The sequence below is a fragment of the Ascaphus truei genome, unplaced genomic scaffold (genome assembly GCF_040206685.1).
Source record: "Ascaphus truei isolate aAscTru1 unplaced genomic scaffold, aAscTru1.hap1 HAP1_SCAFFOLD_1958, whole genome shotgun sequence".
NCBI lineage: Eukaryota > Metazoa > Chordata > Amphibia > Anura > Ascaphidae > Ascaphus > Ascaphus truei.
The window spans coordinates 19,373-37,121 of record NW_027454863.1 but is presented as its reverse complement, the minus strand read 5'-3'; the positions used below and the strand labels follow the sequence as shown (position 1 = coordinate 37,121).

The 17,749-nt window shown below is 55.2% G+C and overlaps 1 protein-coding gene across 1 annotated transcript in view; it reads right to left on the bottom strand.

Annotated features, from left to right (window-relative positions):
- SPAG7 (sperm associated antigen 7) overlaps positions 1 to 17,749 on the bottom strand; it is a 37,604-nt gene that overhangs the window by 12,870 nt on the left and 6,985 nt on the right. Inside the window, exons 3-5 of the mRNA XM_075582164.1 lie at positions 8,904 to 8,992; positions 7,454 to 7,538; positions 7,201 to 7,290 (exon numbers count right to left, since the gene is read on the bottom strand). Coding sequence (XP_075438279.1) covers positions 7,201 to 7,290; positions 7,454 to 7,538; positions 8,904 to 8,992 — 264 coding nt within the window. The remainder of the gene's footprint in view (positions 1 to 7,200; positions 7,291 to 7,453; positions 7,539 to 8,903; positions 8,993 to 17,749) is intronic.

Sequence of the window (17,749 nt, the reverse complement as noted above, 5' to 3'; positions counted from 1 at the left end):
CGCACAATATTACCCTGACAATCTCCTCCAGATGCCTGCGGGACATGTGCACAAGGCAAACAAGGCACGCAAACGCACAATATTACCCTGACAATCACTACAGATGCCTGCGGAACATGTGCACAAGGCAAACAAGGCACGCAAACGCACAATATTACTCTGACAATCACTACAGATGCCTGCGGGACATGTGCACACGGCAAACAAGGCACGCAAAAGCACAATATTACCCTGACACTCTCCTCCAGATGCCTGCGGGACATGTGCACAAAGCACACAAGGCACGCAAACGCACAATATTACTCTGACAATCTCCTCCAGATGCCTGCGGAACGTGTGCACAAGGCAAACAAGGCACGCAAACGCACAATATTACTCTGACAATCACAACAGATGCCTGCGGAACATGTGCACACGGCAAACAAGGCACGCAAACGCACAATATTACTCTGACACTCTCCTCCAGATGCCTGCGGGACATGTGCACAAGGCAAACAAGGCACGCAAACGCACAATATTACTCTGACAATCTCCTCCAGATGCCTGCGGGACATGTGCACACGGCAAACAAGGCACGCAAACGCACAATATTACCCTGACAATCACTACAGATGCCTGCGGAACATGTGCACAAGGCAAACAAGGCACGCAAACGCACAATATTACTCTGACAATCTCCTCCAGAGGGCTGCGGGACATGTGCACAAGGCAAACAAGGCACGCAAACGCACAATATTACTCTGACAATCACTACAGATGCCTGCGGAACATGTGCACACGGCAAACAAGGCACGCAAACGCACAATATTACTCTGACAATCTCCTCCAGATGCCTGCGGGACATGTGCACAAGGCAAACAAGGCACGCAAACGCACAATATTACTCTGACAATCTCCTCCAGATGCCTGCGGGACATGTGCACAAGGCAAACAAGGCACGCAAACGCACAATATTACCCTGACAATCTCCTCCAGATGCCTGCGGGACATGTGCACAAGGCAAACAAGGCACGCAAACGCACAATATTACTCTGACAATCTCCTCCAGATGCCTGCGGAACATGTGCACAAGGCAAACAAGGCACGCAAACGCACAATATTACTCTGACAATCTCCTCCAGATGCCTGCGGAACATGTGCACAAGGCAAACAAGGCACGCAAACGCACAATATTACTCTGACAATCTCCTCCAGATGCCTGCGGGACATGTGCACAAGGCAAACAAGGCACGCAAACGCACAATATTACTCTGACAATCTCCTCCAGATGCCTGCGGAACATGTGCACAAGGCAAACAAGGCACGCAAACGCACAATATTACTCTGACAATCTCCTCCAGATGCCTGCGGAACATGTGCACAAGGCAAACAAGGCACGCAAACGCACAATATTACTCTGACAATCTCCTCCAGATGCCTGCGGGACATGTGCACAAGGCAAACAAGGCACGCAAACGCACATTATTACCCTGACAATCTCCTCCAGATGCCTGCGGGACATGTGCACACGGCAAACAAGGCACGCAAACGCACAATATTACTCTGACAATCACTACAGATGCCTGCGGGACATGTGCACAAGGCAAACAAGGCACGCAAACGCACAATATTACCCTGACAATCTCCTCCAGATGCCTGCGGGACATGTGCACAAGGCAAACAAGGCACGCAAACGCACAATATTACTCTGACAATCTCCTCCAGATGCCTGCGGGACATGTGCACAAGGCAAACAAGGCACGCAAACGCACAATATTACTCTGACAATCACTACAGATGCCTGCGGGACATGTGCACATGGCAAACAAGGCACGCAAACGCACAATATTACTCTGACACTCTCCTCCAGATGCCTGCGGAACATGTGCACAAGGCAAACAAGGCACGCAAACGCACAATATTACTCTGACACTCTCCTCCAGATGCCTGCGGAACATGTGCACAAGGCAAACAAGGCACGCAAACGCACAATATTACCCTGACAATCTCCTCCAGATGCCTGCGGAACATGTGCACACGGCAAACAAGGCACGCAAACGCACAATATTACTCTGACAATCACTACAGATGCCTGCGGGACATGTGCACAAGGCAAACAAGGCACGCAAACGCACAATATTACCCTGACAATCTCCTCCAGATGCCTGCGGAACATGTGCACACGGCAAACAAGGCACGCAAACGCACAATATTACTCTGACAATCACTCCAGATGCCTGCGGGACATGTGCACAAGGCAAACAAGGCACGCAAACGCACAATATTACCCTGACAATCTCCTCCAGATGCCTGCGGGACATGTGCACAAGGCAAACAAGGCACGCAAACGCACAATATTACTCTGACAATCTCCTCCAGATGCCTGCGGGACATGTGCACAAGGCAAACAAGGCACGCAAACGCACAATATTACTCTGACACTCTCCTCCAGATGCCTGCGGAACGTGTGCACAAGGCAAACAAGGCACGCAAACGCACAATATTACTCTGACAATCTCCTCCAGATGCCTGCGGGACATGTGCACAAGGCAAACAAGGCACGCAAACGCACAATATTACTCTGACAATCACTACAGATGCCTGCGGAACATGTGCACAAGGCAAACAAGGCACGCAAACGCACAATATTACTCTGACAATCACTACAGATGCCTGCGGGACATGTGCACACGGCAAACAAGGCACGCAAACGCACAATATTACTCTGACAATCACTACAGATGCCTGCGGGACATGTGCACAAGGCAAACAAGGCACGCAAACGCACAATATTACTCTGACACTCTCCTCCAGATGCCTGCGGGACATGTGCACAAGGCAAACAAGGCACGCAAACGCACAATATTACTCTGACAATCACTACAGATGCCTGCGGAACGTGTGCACAAGGCAAACAAGGCACGCAAACGCACAATATTACTCTGACAATCACTACAGATGCCTGCGGAACGTGTGCACAAGGCAAACAAGGCACGCAAACGCACAATATTACCCTGACAATCACTACAGATGCCTGCGGAACATGTGCACAAGGCAAAAAAGGCACGCAAACGCACAATATTACTCTGACAATCACTACAGATGCATGCGGGACGTGTGCACAAGGCAAACAAGGCACGCAAACGCACAATATTACTCTGACAATCACTACAGATGCCTGCGGAACATGTGCACAAGGCAAACAAGGCACGCAAACGCACAATATTACTCTTACAATCTCCTCCAGATGCCTGCGGAACATGTGCACAAGGCAAACAAGGCACGCAAACGCACAATATTACTCTGACAATCACAACAGATGCCTGCGGAACATGTGCACAAGGCAAACAAGGCACGCAAACGCACAATATTACTCTGACAATCACTACAGATGCCTGCGGAACATGTGCACAAGGCAAACAAGGCACGCAAACGCACAATATTACTCTGACAATCTCCTCCAGATGCCTGCGGAACATGTGCACAAGGCAAACAAGGCACGCAAACGCACAATATTACTCTGACAATCTCCTCCAGATGCCTGCGGAACATGTGCACAAGGCAAACAAGGCACGCAAACGCACAATATTACCCTGACAATCTCCTCCAGATGCCTGCGGGACATGTGCACAAGGCAAACAAGGCACGCAAACGCACAATATTACTCTGACAATCACTCCAGATGCCTGCGGAACATGTGCACAAGGCAAACAAGGCACGCAAACGCACAATATTACTCTGACAATCACTACAGATGCCTGCGGGACATGTGCACAAGGCAAACAAGGCACGCAAACGCACAATATTACTCTGACACTCTCCTCCAGATGCCTGCGGAACATGTGCACAAGGCAAACAAGGCACGCAAACGCACAATATTACTCTGACAATCACTACAGATGCCTGCGGAACATGTGCACAAGGCAAACAAGGCACGCAAACGCACAATATTACTCTGACAATCACTACAGATGCCTGCGGAACATGTGCACAAGGCAAACAAGGCACGCAAACGCACAATATTACTCTGACAATCTCCTCCAGATGCCTGCGGAACATGTGCACAAGGCAAACAAGGCACGCAAACGCACAATATTACTCTGACAATCTCCTCCAGATGCCTGCGGAACATGTGCACAAGGCAAACAAGGCACGCAAACGCACAATATTACCCTGACAATCTCCTCCAGATGCCTGCGGGACATGTGCACAAGGCAAACAAGGCACGCAAACGCACAATATTACTCTGACAATCACTCCAGATGCCTGCGGAACATGTGCACAAGGCAAACAAGGCACGCAAACGCACAATATTACTCTGACAATCACTACAGATGCCTGCGGGACATGTGCACAAGGCAAACAAGGCACGCAAACGCACAATATTACTCTGACACTCTCCTCCAGATGCCTGCGGAACATGTGCACAAGGCAAACAAGGCACGCAAACGCACAATATTACTCTGACAATCACTACAGATGCCTGCGGAACATGTGCACACGGCAAACAAGGCACGCAAACGCACAATATTACTCTGACAATCTCCTCCAGATGCCTGCGGAACATGTGCACAAGGCAAACAAGACACGCAAACGCACAATATTACTCTGACAATCACTACAGATGCCTGCGGGACATGTGCACAAGGCACACAAGGCACACAAGGCACACAAGGCACACAAGGCACACAAGGCACGCAAACGCACAATATTACTCTGACACTCTCCACCAAAATACATCAAACCCAGCTAACTTCTGGAAGGTTATCAACAATATATTCCAGCCTCCTAACCATCAACAGCCAAGTAATATCACTAAGGGGGATATTACTCTGACAAACCCCACCGACATTGGAAATGCATTCAATGATTACTTTGTGGGGTGTGCCACTAACTTATTAGCGAAACGCAGCCCAAACCCCAAACCTGAATCTCATCTTGGGAGTACCCCTATAGTCCCACCCCCCCCCCCCCCTCCCAACACTGCCCACAATTTTCAATTTGGCCCAGTATCTGAAGAGGAGATTATACAAGCGCTCCTCAAACTAAAACTAAGCAGCGAATGTGGACCTGACTTACTACAATCTAGGTTCCTACGACTTGGTGCCCCAGCCATTGCCAAACCAATTGCTTCCATAGTCACCTCCATCCTGTCTGCAGGCCATATCCCTAAGACCTGGAAAACTGCCAGAGTTGTCCCAATCTTCAAAAGTGGGGACAAAAACACTGTCTCAAACTACAGGCCAATCTCTTCTCCCAAAACTATCCAAAGTCATGGAAAAATGTGTCCTCTCCCAATTAAGCGATTTCTACACCAAGACAAATTTCCATAGCCAATTCCAGTCTGGGTTTCGCCCCAAACACCCCACCGTAACTACCCTGCTAAAAGTTTGCAATGAGACCCAGTGTGGGATGGAACGGGGACAACTCACTGGTGCAGTATTCCTAGATTTTGCAAAGGCTTTTGATACAGTTGATCATGCTTATCCTGCTTAACAAACTCCAGAGCTCTGGGATAGGGAAGCATGCTTTAAACTGGTTTCAGTCCTATCTATCAGGAAGATCCCAACATGTGTCCATCTCAGGCTCTAACTCCAACCCCCTGGATATCACCTGTGGTGTCCCGCAAGGCTCTGTTCTGGGGCCCCTACTCTTCTCAGTGTTCATTAATGATCTTCCCACAGCTTGTCAGGAAGCCTCAATACACATGTATGCAGATGACACAATCCTATATGCACACAGCCATAGCCTCTCCGACCTTGGACACATACTTCAGTCTGACTTTTTGAGACTCGAAAACTGGATTTCCCAAAACAAACTGTTTTTAAACACTGACAAGACTGTAACAATGGTATTGGGACCAAGACTACATTTCTAAATCCTCCAGTGACTGAGCTCCTGATCAGAACCAGCACTAACACCACCCTAACCCCTGTTACTAGTTTTAAATACCTGGGCTTATGGTTTGACTCCCACTTAACATTCGGGGTGCACATTGATACCCTGACAACCAAGACCTATGCCAAACTAGGGGTACTTTACAGGAACAAATCCTCCCTAAGTCTCCTGGTCAGAAAGCGTATCGCACAGCAGATGCTAATGCCAAAAATTGACTATGGAGACATAGTATATGGCTCGGCTCCTCAAACCCACCTTAGCAAACTTGACACCCTCTACAATTCAATTTGTCGTTTTGTTCTCCAATTCATGGAAAATGTGTCCACTCCCAATTAAGCGATTACTACACCAAGACAAATTTCCCTAGCCAATTCCAATCTGGCTTTCGTCCCAAACACCCCACCGTAACTACCCTGCTAAAAGTTTGCAATGAGACCCAGTGTGGGATGGAACGGGGACAACTCACTGGTGCAGTATTCCTAGATTTTACAAAGGCTTTTGACACAGTTGATCATGCTATCCTGCTTAACAAACTCCAGAGCTCTGGAATAGGGAAACATGCTTTAAACTGGTTTCAGTCCTACCTATCAGGTAGATCCCAACATGTGTCCATCTCTGGCTCTAACTCCAACCCCCGGATATCACCTGTGGTGTCCCACAAGGCTCTGTTCTGGGGCCCCTACTCTTCTCAGTGTTCATTAATGATCTTCCCACAGCTTGTAAGGAAGCCTCAATACACATGTATTATATATATATTCCCATATAGATTCAATACACATGTATTATATATATATTCCCATATAGATTCAATACACATGTATTATATATATTCCCATATAGATTCAATACACATGTATTCTATATATTCCCATATAGATTCAATACACATGTATTCTATATATTCCCATATAGATTCAATACACATGTATTCTATATATTCCCATATAGATTCAATACACATGTATTCTATATATTCCCATATAGATTCAATACACATGTATTCTATATATTCCCATATAGATTCAATACACATGTATTCTATATATTCCCATATAGATTCAATACACATGTATTCTATATATTCCCATATAGATTCAATACACATGTATTCTATATATTCCCATATAGATTCAATACAAGTGTATTCAATAACCCTTCGCTGGCCGCAGGGAAGGGGAGAGGGACATTTTGTTCAGTACTTTGGGGTAACCCTTCGCTGGCCGCAGGGAAGGGGAGAGGGACATTTTGTTCAGTACTTCGGGGTAACCCTTCGCTGGCCGCAGGGGGGGGGTCCCCCAGGTCATTCTGAGAACCCCCCACTACCTTCAATTTCTTCTTCTCTTCCGCTTTCCGGGGGTCCCACTCCTCTCCCTTCCGATACGCCTCCAACTCCTCGTCCGAGGGGGCAAACTCCTGGGGGCAGAGACAAGCCACCACACATTAACCACGTCCCTGCCACTAGGCCACGTGGTCCCTACGTGGCGCTGACCCTTTAACCACGTCCCTGCCACTAGGCCACGTGGTGCTGACCCTTTAACCCATTAAACGATTGATTTTCAGTAATTAACCCGCTCACCTTCTTAAAAATCATAACATAACGACTCTCCTCATCGTCCCCAAACGAGAACGATGTCAGACCGGCGACTTCCACAACGTCGTGGCTACAGAGGGAGGCGGAGAGAGGGGACATCAGCAGCGGGGGCCACGGCGCCATGCAAGGGAGGGGGGGGGAACGCGTGACGCGCAGGTGAATGGGGGGGGAACGCGTGACACGCAGGTGAATGGGGGGGGGGGGAACGCGTGACGCGCAGGTGAATGGGGGGGAACGCGTGACACGCAGGTGAATGGGGGGGGAACGCGTGACACGCAGGTGAATGGGGGGGGAGGGAACGCGTGACGCGCAGGTGAATGGGGGGGGAACGCGTGACACGCAGGTGAATGGGGGGGGAACGCGTGACACGCAGGTGAATGGGGGGGAACGCGTGACACGCAGGTGAATGGGGGGGGGGGAACGCGTGACACGCAGGTGAATGGGGGGACGGGACGCGTGACACACAGGTGAATGGGGGGGGGGGAACGCGTGACACGCAGGTGAATGGGGGGGGGGGAACGCGTGACACGCAGGTGAATGGGGGGGGGGGGAACGCGTGACACGCAGGTGAATGGGGGGGGGAACGCGTGACACGCAGGTGAATGGGGGGAACGCGTGACACGCAGGTGAATGGGGGGGAACGCGTGACACGCAGGTGAATGGGGGGGAACGCGTGACGCGCAGGTGAATGGGGGGGGGGAACGCGTGACACGCAGGTGAATGGGGGGGGGGAACGCGTGACACGCAGGTGAATGGGGGGGAACGCGTGACAGGTGAATGGGGGGGGGGGAACGCGTGACACGCAGGTGAATGGGGGGAACGCGTGACACGCAGGTGAATGGGGGGGAACGCGTGACACGCAGGTGAATGGGGGGGGAGGGAACGCGTGACACGCAGGTGAATGGGGGGACGGGACGCGTGACACGCAGGTGAATGGGGGGACGGGACGCGTGACACGCAGGTGAATGGGGGTGGGGGGACGCGTGACACGCAGGTGAATGATGGGGGAGAACGCGTGACACGCAGGTGAATGAGGAGGGGGGAGAACGCGTGACACGCAGGTGAATGAGGAGGGGGGAGAACGCGTGACACGCAGGTGAATGAGGAGGGGGGAGAACGCGTGACACGCAGGTAAATGAGGAGGGGGGAGAACGCGTGACACGCAGGTGAATGGGAGGGGGGAGAACGCGTGACACGCAGGTGAATGAGGAGGGGGGAGAACGCGTGACACGCAGGTGAATGAGGAGGGGGGAGAACGCGTGACACGCAGGTAAATGAGGAGGGGGGAGAACGCGTGACACGCAGGTGAATGGGAGGGGGGAGAACGCGTGACACGCAGGTGAATGAGGAGGGGGGAGAACGCGTGACACGCAGGTGAATGAGGAGGGGGGAGAACGCGTGTCCGGGGGAGGGGTACAGGCTGGGGATCACTCACAGGATGCTGCGCTCGATCTTGCCCATTGGCTGGAACTTCCTCTTAGTTTGGCCGTTTTCCTGAATAAAACCGGAAATTTCCTGCTCCATCTGTGCGGGAAAAGGGGACAAGTGTCACCCTGCGGGGGAGGGACAGACTCATAGCTCCCTTCTGTGTCACTGTGTCCCCCTGCGGGGGGAGGGGCAGGCTCATAGCTCCCTTCTGTCTGTGTCACTGTGTCACCCTGCGGGGGGAGGGACAGGCTCATAGCTCCCTTCTGTCTGTATCACTGTGTCACCCTGCGGGGGGAGGGACAGTCTCATAGCTCCCTTCTGTCTGTGTCACTGTGTCACCCTGCGGGGGAGGGACAGACTCATAGCTCCCTTCTGTCTGTGTCACTGTGTCACCCTGCGGGGGGAGGGACAGACTCATAGCTCCCTTCTGTCTGTGTCACTGTGTCACCCTGCGGGGGAGGGACAGACTCATAGCTCCCTTCTGTCTGTGTCACTGTGTCACCCTGCGGGGGGAGGGACAGACTCATAGCTCCCTTCTGTCTGTGTCACCCTGCGGGGGAGGGACAGGCTCATAGCTCCCTTCTGTCTGTGTCACTGTGTCACCCTGCGGGGGAGGGACAGACTCATAGCTCCCTTCTGTCTGTGTCACTGTGTCACCCTGCGGGGGGAGGGACAGACTCATATCTCCCTTCTGTCTGTATCACTGTGTCACCCTGCGGGGGAGGGACAGTCTCATAGCTCCCTTCTGTCTGTGTCACTGTGTCACCCTGCGGGGGGAGGGACAGACTCATAGCTCCCTTCTGTCTGTGTCACTGTGTCACCCTGCGGGGGAGGGACAGTCTCATAGCTCCCTTCTGTCTGTGTCACCCTGCGGGGGAGGGACAGTCTCATAGCTCCCTTCTGTCTGTATCACTGTGTCACCCTGCGGGGGAGGGACAGGCTCATAGCTCCCTTCTGTCTGTGTCACTGTGTCACCCTGCGGGGGGAGGGACAGACTCATAGCTCCCTTCTGTGTCACTGTGTCACCCTGCGGGGGGAGGGACAGGCTCATAGCTCCCTTCTGTCTGTGTCACTGTGTCACCCTGCGGGGGGAGGGACAGACTCATAGCTCCCTTCTGTCTGTATCACTGTGTCACCCTGCGGGGGAGGGACAGGCTCATAGCTCCCTTCTGTCTGTGTCACCCTGCGGGGGGAGGGACAGGCTCATAGCTCCCTTCTGTCTGTGTCACTGTGTCACCCTGCGGGGGGAGGGACAGTCTCATAGATCCCTTCTGTCTGTGTCACTGTGTCACCCTGCGGGGGGAGGGACAGACTCATAGCTCCCTTCTGTCTGTGTCACTGTGTCACCCTGCGGGGGGAGGGACAGACTCATAGTTCCCTTCTGTCTGTGTCACTGTGTCACACTGCGGGGGAGGGACAGACTCATAGCTCCCTCCTGTCTGTGTCACTGTGTCACCCTGCGGGGGGAGGGACAGACTCATAGCTCCCTTCTGTCTGTGTCACTGTGTCACACTGCGGGGGAGGGACAGACTCATAGCTCCCTTCTGTCTGTGTCACTGTGTCACCCTGCGGGGGGAGGGACAGACTCATAGCTCCCTTCTGTCTGTGTCACTGTGTCACTCTGCGGGGGGAGGGACAGACTCATAGCTCCCTTCTGTCTGTGTCACTGTGTCACCCTGCGGGGGGAGGGACAGTCTCATAGCTCCCTTCTGTCTGTGTCACTGTGTCACCCTGCGGGGGAGGGACAGGCTCATAGCTCCCTTCTGTCTGTGTCACTGTGTCACCCTGCGGGGGGAGGGACAGTCTCATAGCTCCCTTCTGTCTGTGTCACTGTGTCACCCTGCGGGGGCAGGGACAGTCTCATAGCTCCCTTCTGTCTGTGTCACTGTGTCACCCTGCGGGGGGAGGGACAGACACATAGCTCCCTTCTGTCTGTGTCACCCTGCGGGGGGAGGGACAGACTCATAGCTCCCTTCTGTCTGTGTCACTGTGTCACCCTGCGGGGGAAGGGACAGTCTCATAGCTCCCTTCTGTCTGTGTCACTGTGTCACCCTGCGGGGGGAGGGACAGACTCATAGCTCCCTTCTGTCTGTGTCACTGTGTCACCCTGCGGGGGGAGGGACAGGCTCATAGCTCCCTTCTGTCTGTGTCACTGTGTCACCCTGCGGGGGGAGGGACAGTCTCATAGCTCCATTCTGTCTGTGTCACTGTGTCACCCTGCGGGGGGAGGGACAGACTCATAGCTCCCTTCTGTCTGTGTCACTGTGTCACCATGCGGGGGAGGGACAGGCACATAGCTCCCTTCTGTGTGTCACTGTGTCACCCTGCGGGGGAGGGACAGACTCATAGCTCCCTTCTGTCTGTGTCACTGTGTCACCCTGCGGGGGAGGGACAGACTCATAGCTCCCTTCTGTCTGTGTCACTGTGTCACCCTGCGGGGGAAGGGACAGTCTCATAGCTCCCTTCTGTCTGTGTCACTGTGTCACCCTGCGGGGGGAGGGACAGACTCATAGCTCCCTTCTGTCTGTGTCACTGTGTCACCCTGCGGGGGAGGGACAGACTCATAGCTCCCTTCTGTGTCACTGTGTCACCCTGCGGGGGGAGGGGCAGGCTCATAGCTCCCTTCTGTCTGTGTCACTGTGTCACCCTGCGGGGGGAGGGACAGGCTCATAGCTCCCTTCTGTCTGTATCACTGTGTCACCCTGCGGGGGGAGGGACAGTCTCATAGCTCCCTTCTGTCTGTGTCACTGTGTCACCCTGCGGGGGAGGGACAGACTCATAGCTCCCTTCTGTCTGTGTCACTGTGTCACCCTGCGGGGGAGGGACAGACTCATAGCTCCCTTCTGTCTGTGTCACTGTGTCACCCTGCGGGGGAGGGACAGACTCATAGCTCCCTTCTGTCTGTGTCACTGTGTCACCCTGCGGGGGAGGGACAGACTCATAGCTCCCTTCTGTCTGTGTCACTGTGTCACCCTGCGGGGGGAGGGACAGACTCATAGCTCCCTTCTGTCTGTGTCACCGTGTCACCCTGCGGGGGGAGGGACAGACTCATAGCTCCCTTCTGTCTGTGTCACCCTGCGGGGGAGGGACAGGCTCATAGCTCCCTTCTGTCTGTGTCACTGTGTCACCCTGCGGGGGGAGGGACAGACTCATATCTCCCTTCTGTCTGTATCACTGTGTCACCCTGCGGGGGAGGGACAGACTCATAGCTCCCTTCTGTCTGTGTCACTGTGTCACCCTGCGGGGGGAGGGACAGACTCATAGCTCCCTTCTGTCTGTGTCACTGTGTCACCCTGCGGGGGAGGGACAGTCTCATAGCTCCCTTCTGTCTGTATCACTGTGTCACCCTGCGGGGGAGGGACAGGCTCATAGCTCCCTTCTGTCTGTGTCACTGTGTCACCCTGCGGGGGGAGGGACAGACTCATAGCTCCCTTCTGTGTCACTGTGTCACCCTGCGGGGGGAGGGACAGGCTCATAGCTCCCTTCTGTCTGTGTCACTGTGTCACCCTGCGGGGGGAGGGACAGACTCATAGCTCCCTTCTGTCTGTATCACTGTGTCACCCTGCGGGGGAGGGACAGGCTCATAGCTCCCTTCTGTCTGTGTCACTGTGTCACACTGCGGGGGAGGGACAGACTCATAGCTCCCTTCTGTCTGTGTCACTGTGTCACCCTGCGGGGGGAGGGACAGACTCATAGCTCCCTTCTGTCTGTGTCACTGTGTCACTCTGCGGGGGGAGGGACAGACTCATAGCTCCCTTCTGTCTGTGTCACTGTGTCACCCTGCGGGGGGAGGGACAGACTCACAGCTCCCTTCTGTCTGTGTCACTGTGTCACCCTGCGGGGGAGGGACAGACTCATAGCTCCCTTCTGTCTGTGTCACCGTGCGGGGGGAGGGACAGGCTCATAGCTCCCTTCTGTCTGTGTCACTGTGTCACCCTGCGGGGGAGGGACAGACTCATAGCTCCCTTCTGTCTGTGTCACTGTGTCACCCTGCGGGGGAGGGACAGACTCATAGCTCCCTTCTGTCTGTGTCACTGTGTCACCCTGCGGGGGGAGGGACAGACTCATAGCTCCCTTCTGTCTGTGTCACTGTGTCACCCTGCGGGGGAGGGACAGACTCATAGCTCCCTTCTGTCTGTGTCACTGTGTCACCCTGCGGGGGGAGGGACAGACTCATAGCTCCCTTCTGTCTGTGTCACCCTGCGGGGGAGGGACAGGCTCATAGCTCCCTTCTGTCTGTGTCACTGTGTCACCCTGCGGGGGAGGGACAGACTCATAGCTCCCTTCTGTCTGTGTCACTGTGTCACCCTGCGGGGGGAGGGACAGACTCATATCTCCCTTCTGTCTGTATCACTGTGTCACCCTGCGGGGGAGGGACAGTCTCATAGCTCCCTTCTGTCTGTGTCACTGTGTCACCCTGCGGGGGGAGGGACAGACTCATAGCTCCCTTCTGTCTGTGTCACTGTGTCACCCTGCGGGGGAGGGACAGTCTCATAGCTCCCTTCTGTCTGTGTCACCCTGCGGGGGAGGGACAGTCTCATAGCTCCCTTCTGTCTGTATCACTGTGTCACCCTGCAGGGGAGGGACAGGCTCATAGCTCCCTTCTGTCTGTGTCACTGTGTCACCCTGCGGGGGGAGGGACAGACTCATAGCTCCCTTCTGTGTCACTGTGTCACCCTGCGGGGGGAGGGACAGGCTCATAGCTCCCTTCTGTCTGTGTCACTGTGTCACCCTGCGGGGGGAGGGACAGACTCATAGCTCCCTTCTGTCTGTATCACTGTGTCACCCTGCGGGGGAGGGACAGGCTCATAGCTCCCTTCTGTCTGTGTCACCCTGCGGGGGGAGGGACAGGCTCATAGCTCCCTTCTGTCTGTGTCACTGTGTCACCCTGCGGGGGGAGGGACAGTCTCATAGATCCCTTCTGTCTGTGTCACTGTGTCACCCTGCGGGGGGAGGGACAGACTCATAGCTCCCTTCTGTCTGTGTCACTGTGTCACCCTGCGGGGGGAGGGACAGACTCATAGTTCCCTTCTGTCTGTGTCACTGTGTCACACTGCGGGGGAGGGACAGACTCATAGCTCCCTCCTGTCTGTGTCACTGTGTCACCCTGCGGGGGGAGGGACAGACTCATAGCTCCCTTCTGTCTGTGTCACTGTGTCACACTGCGGGGGAGGGACAGACTCATAGCTCCCTTCTGTCTGTGTCACTGTGTCACCCTGCGGGGGGAGGGACAGACTCATAGCTCCCTTCTGTCTGTGTCACTGTGTCACTCTGCGGGGGGAGGGACAGACTCATAGCTCCCTTCTGTCTGTGTCACTGTGTCACCCTGCGGGGGGAGGGACAGTCTCATAGCTCCCTTCTGTCTGTGTCACTGTGTCACCCTGCGGGGGAGGGACAGGCTCATAGCTACCTTCTGTCTGTGTCACTGTGTCACCCTGCGGGGGAGGGACAGTCTCATAGCTCCCTTCTGTCTGTGTCACTGTGTCACCCTGCGGGGGCAGGGACAGTCTCATAGCTCCCTTCTGTCTGTGTCACTGTGTCACCCTGCGGGGGGAGGGACAGACACATAGCTCCCTTCTGTCTGTGTCACCCTGCGGGGGGAGGGACAGACTCATAGCTCCCTTCTGTCTGTGTCACTGTGTCACCCTGCGGGGGAAGGGACAGTCTCATAGCTCCCTTCTGTCTGTGTCACTGTGTCACCCTGCGGGGGGAGGGACAGACTCATAGCTCCCTTCTGTCTGTGTCACTGTGTCACCCTGCGGGGGGAGGGACAGGCTCATAGCTCCCTTCTGTCTGTGTCACTGTGTCACCCTGCGGGGGGAGGGACAGTCTCATAGCTCCATTCTGTCTGTGTCACTGTGTCACCCTGCGGGGGGAGGGACAGACTCATAGCTCCCTTCTGTCTGTGTCACTGTGTCACCATGCGGGGGAGGGACAGGCACATAGCTCCCTTCTGTGTGTCACTGTGTCACCCTGCGGGGGAGGGACAGACTCATAGCTCCCTTCTGTCTGTGTCACTGTGTCACCCTGCGGGGGAGGGACAGACTCATAGCTCCCTTCTGTCTGTGTCACTGTGTCACCCTGCGGGGGAAGGGACAGTCTCATAGCTCCCTTCTGTCTGTGTCACTGTGTCACCCTGCGGGGGGAGGGACAGACTCATAGCTCCCTTCTGTCTGTGTCACTGTGTCACCCTGCGGGGGAGGGACAGACTCATAGCTCCCTTCTGTGTCACTGTGTCACCCTGCGGGGGGAGGGGCAGGCTCATAGCTCCCTTCTGTCTGTGTCACTGTGTCACCCTGCGGGGGGAGGGACAGGCTCATAGCTCCCTTCTGTCTGTATCACTGTGTCACCCTGCGGGGGAGGGACAGTCTCATAGCTCCCTTCTGTCTGTGTCACTGTGTCACCCTGCGGGGGGAGGGACAGGCTCATAGCTCCCTTCTGTCTGTGTCACTGTGTCACCCTGCGGGGGAGGGACAGACTCATAGCTCCCTTCTGTCTGTGTCACTGTGTCACCCTGCGGGGGAGGGACAGACTCATAGCTCCCTTCTGTCTGTGTCACTGTGTCACCCTGCGGGGGGAGGGACAGACTCATAGCTCCCTTCTGTCTGTGTCACCCTGCGGGGGAGGGACAGGCTCATAGCTCCCTTCTGTCTGTGTCACTGTGTCACCCTGCGGGGGGAGGGACAGACTCATAGCTCCCTTCTGTCTGTGTCACCCTGCGGGGGAGGGACAGGCTCATAGCTCCCTTCTGTCTGTGTCACTGTGTCACCCTGCGGGGGGAGGGACAGACTCATATCTCCCTTCTGTCTGTATCACTGTGTCACCCTGCGGGGGAGGGACAGACTCATAGCTCCCTTCTGTCTGTGTCACTGTGTCACCCTGCGGGGGGAGGGACAGACTCATAGCTCCCTTCTGTCTGTGTCACTGTGTCACCCTGCGGGGGAGGGACAGTCTCATAGCTCCCTTCTGTCTGTATCACTGTGTCACCCTGCGGGGGAGGGACAGGCTCATAGCTCCCTTCTGTCTGTGTCACTGTGTCACCCTGCGGGGGGAGGGACAGACTCATAGCTCCCTTCTGTGTCACTGTGTCACCCTGCGGGGGGAGGGACAGGCTCATAGCTCCCTTCTGTCTGTGTCACTGTGTCACCCTGCGGGGGGAGGGACAGACTCATAGCTCCCTTCTGTCTGAATCACTGTGTCACCCTGCGGGGGAGGGACAGGCTCATAGCTCCCTTCTGTCTGTGTCACTGTGTCACACTGCGGGGGAGGGACAGACTCATAGCTCCCTTCTGTCTGTGTCACTGTGTCACCCTGCGGGGGGAGGGACAGACTCATAGCTCCCTTCTGTCTGTGTCACTGTGTCACTCTGCGGGGGGAGGGACAGACTCATAGCTCCCTTCTGTCTGTGTCACTGTGTCACCCTGCGGGGGGAGGGACAGTCTCATAGCTCCCTTCTGTCTGTGTCACTGTGTCACCCTGCGGGGGCAGGGACAGTCTCATAGCACCCTTCTGTCTGTGTCACTGTGTCACCCTGCGGGGGGAGGGACAGACACATAGCTCCCTTCTGTCTGTGTCACCCTGCGGGGGGAGGGACAGACTCATAGCTCCCTTCTGTCTGTGTCACTGTGTCACCCTGCGGGGGAAGGGACAGTCTCATAGCTCCCTTCTGTCTGTGTCACTGTGTCACCCTGCGGGGGGAGGGACAGACTCATAGCTCCCTTCTGTCTGTGTCACTGTGTCACCCTGCGGGGGAGGGACAGGCTCATAGCTCCCTTCTGTCTGTGTCACCCTGTGGGGGAGGGACAGGCTCATAGCTCCCTTCTGTCTGTGTCACCCTGTGGGGAGGGACAGACTCATAACTCCCTTCTGTCTGTGTCTCTGTGTCACCCTGCGGGGGGAGGGACAGACTCATAGCTCCCTTCTGTCTGTGTCACTGTGTCACCCTGCGGGGGGAGGGACAGTCTCATAGCTCCCTTCTGTCTGTGTCACTGTGTCACCCTGCGGGGGGGAGGGACAGTCTCATAGCTCCCTTCTGTCTGTGTCACTGTGTCACCCTGCGGGGGGAGGGACAGTCTCATAGCTCCCTTCTGTCTGTGTCACTGTGTCACCCTGCGGGGGAAGGGACAGGCTCATAGCTCCCTTCTGTCTGTGTCACCCTGCGGGGGGAGGGACAGGCTCATAGCTCCCTTCTGTCTGTGTCACTGTGTCACCCTGCGGGGGGAGGGACAGTCTCATAGCTCCCTTCTGTCTGTGTCACTGTGTCACCCTGCGGGGGGAGGGACAGTCTCATAGCTCCATTCTGTCTGTGTCACTGTGTCACCCTGCTGGGGGAGGGACAGTCTCATAGCTCCCTTCTGTCTGTGTCACTGTGTCACCCTGCGGGGGAGGGACAGGCACATAGCTCCCTTCTGTGTGTCACTGTGTCACCCTGCGGGGGAGGGACAGACTCATAGCTCCCTTCTGTCTGTGTCACTGTGTCACCCTGCGGGGGAGGGACAGACTCATAGCTCCCTTCTGTCTGTGTCACTGTGTCACCCTGCGGGGGAAGGGACAGTCTCATAGCTCCCTTCTGTCTGTGTCACTCTGCGGGGGGAGGGACAGACTCATAGCTCCCTTCTGTCTGTGTCACTGTGTCACCCTGCGGGGGGAGGGACAGGCTCATAGCTCCCTTCTGTGTCACGGTCACCCTGCGGGGGGAGGGACAGACTCATAGCTCCCTTCTGTCTGTGTCACTGTGTCACCCTGTGGGGGGAGGGACAGTCTCATAGCTCCCTTCTGTCTGTGTCACAGTGTCACCCTGCGGGGGGAGGGACAGACTCATAGCTCCCTTCTGTCTGTGTCACTGTGTCACCC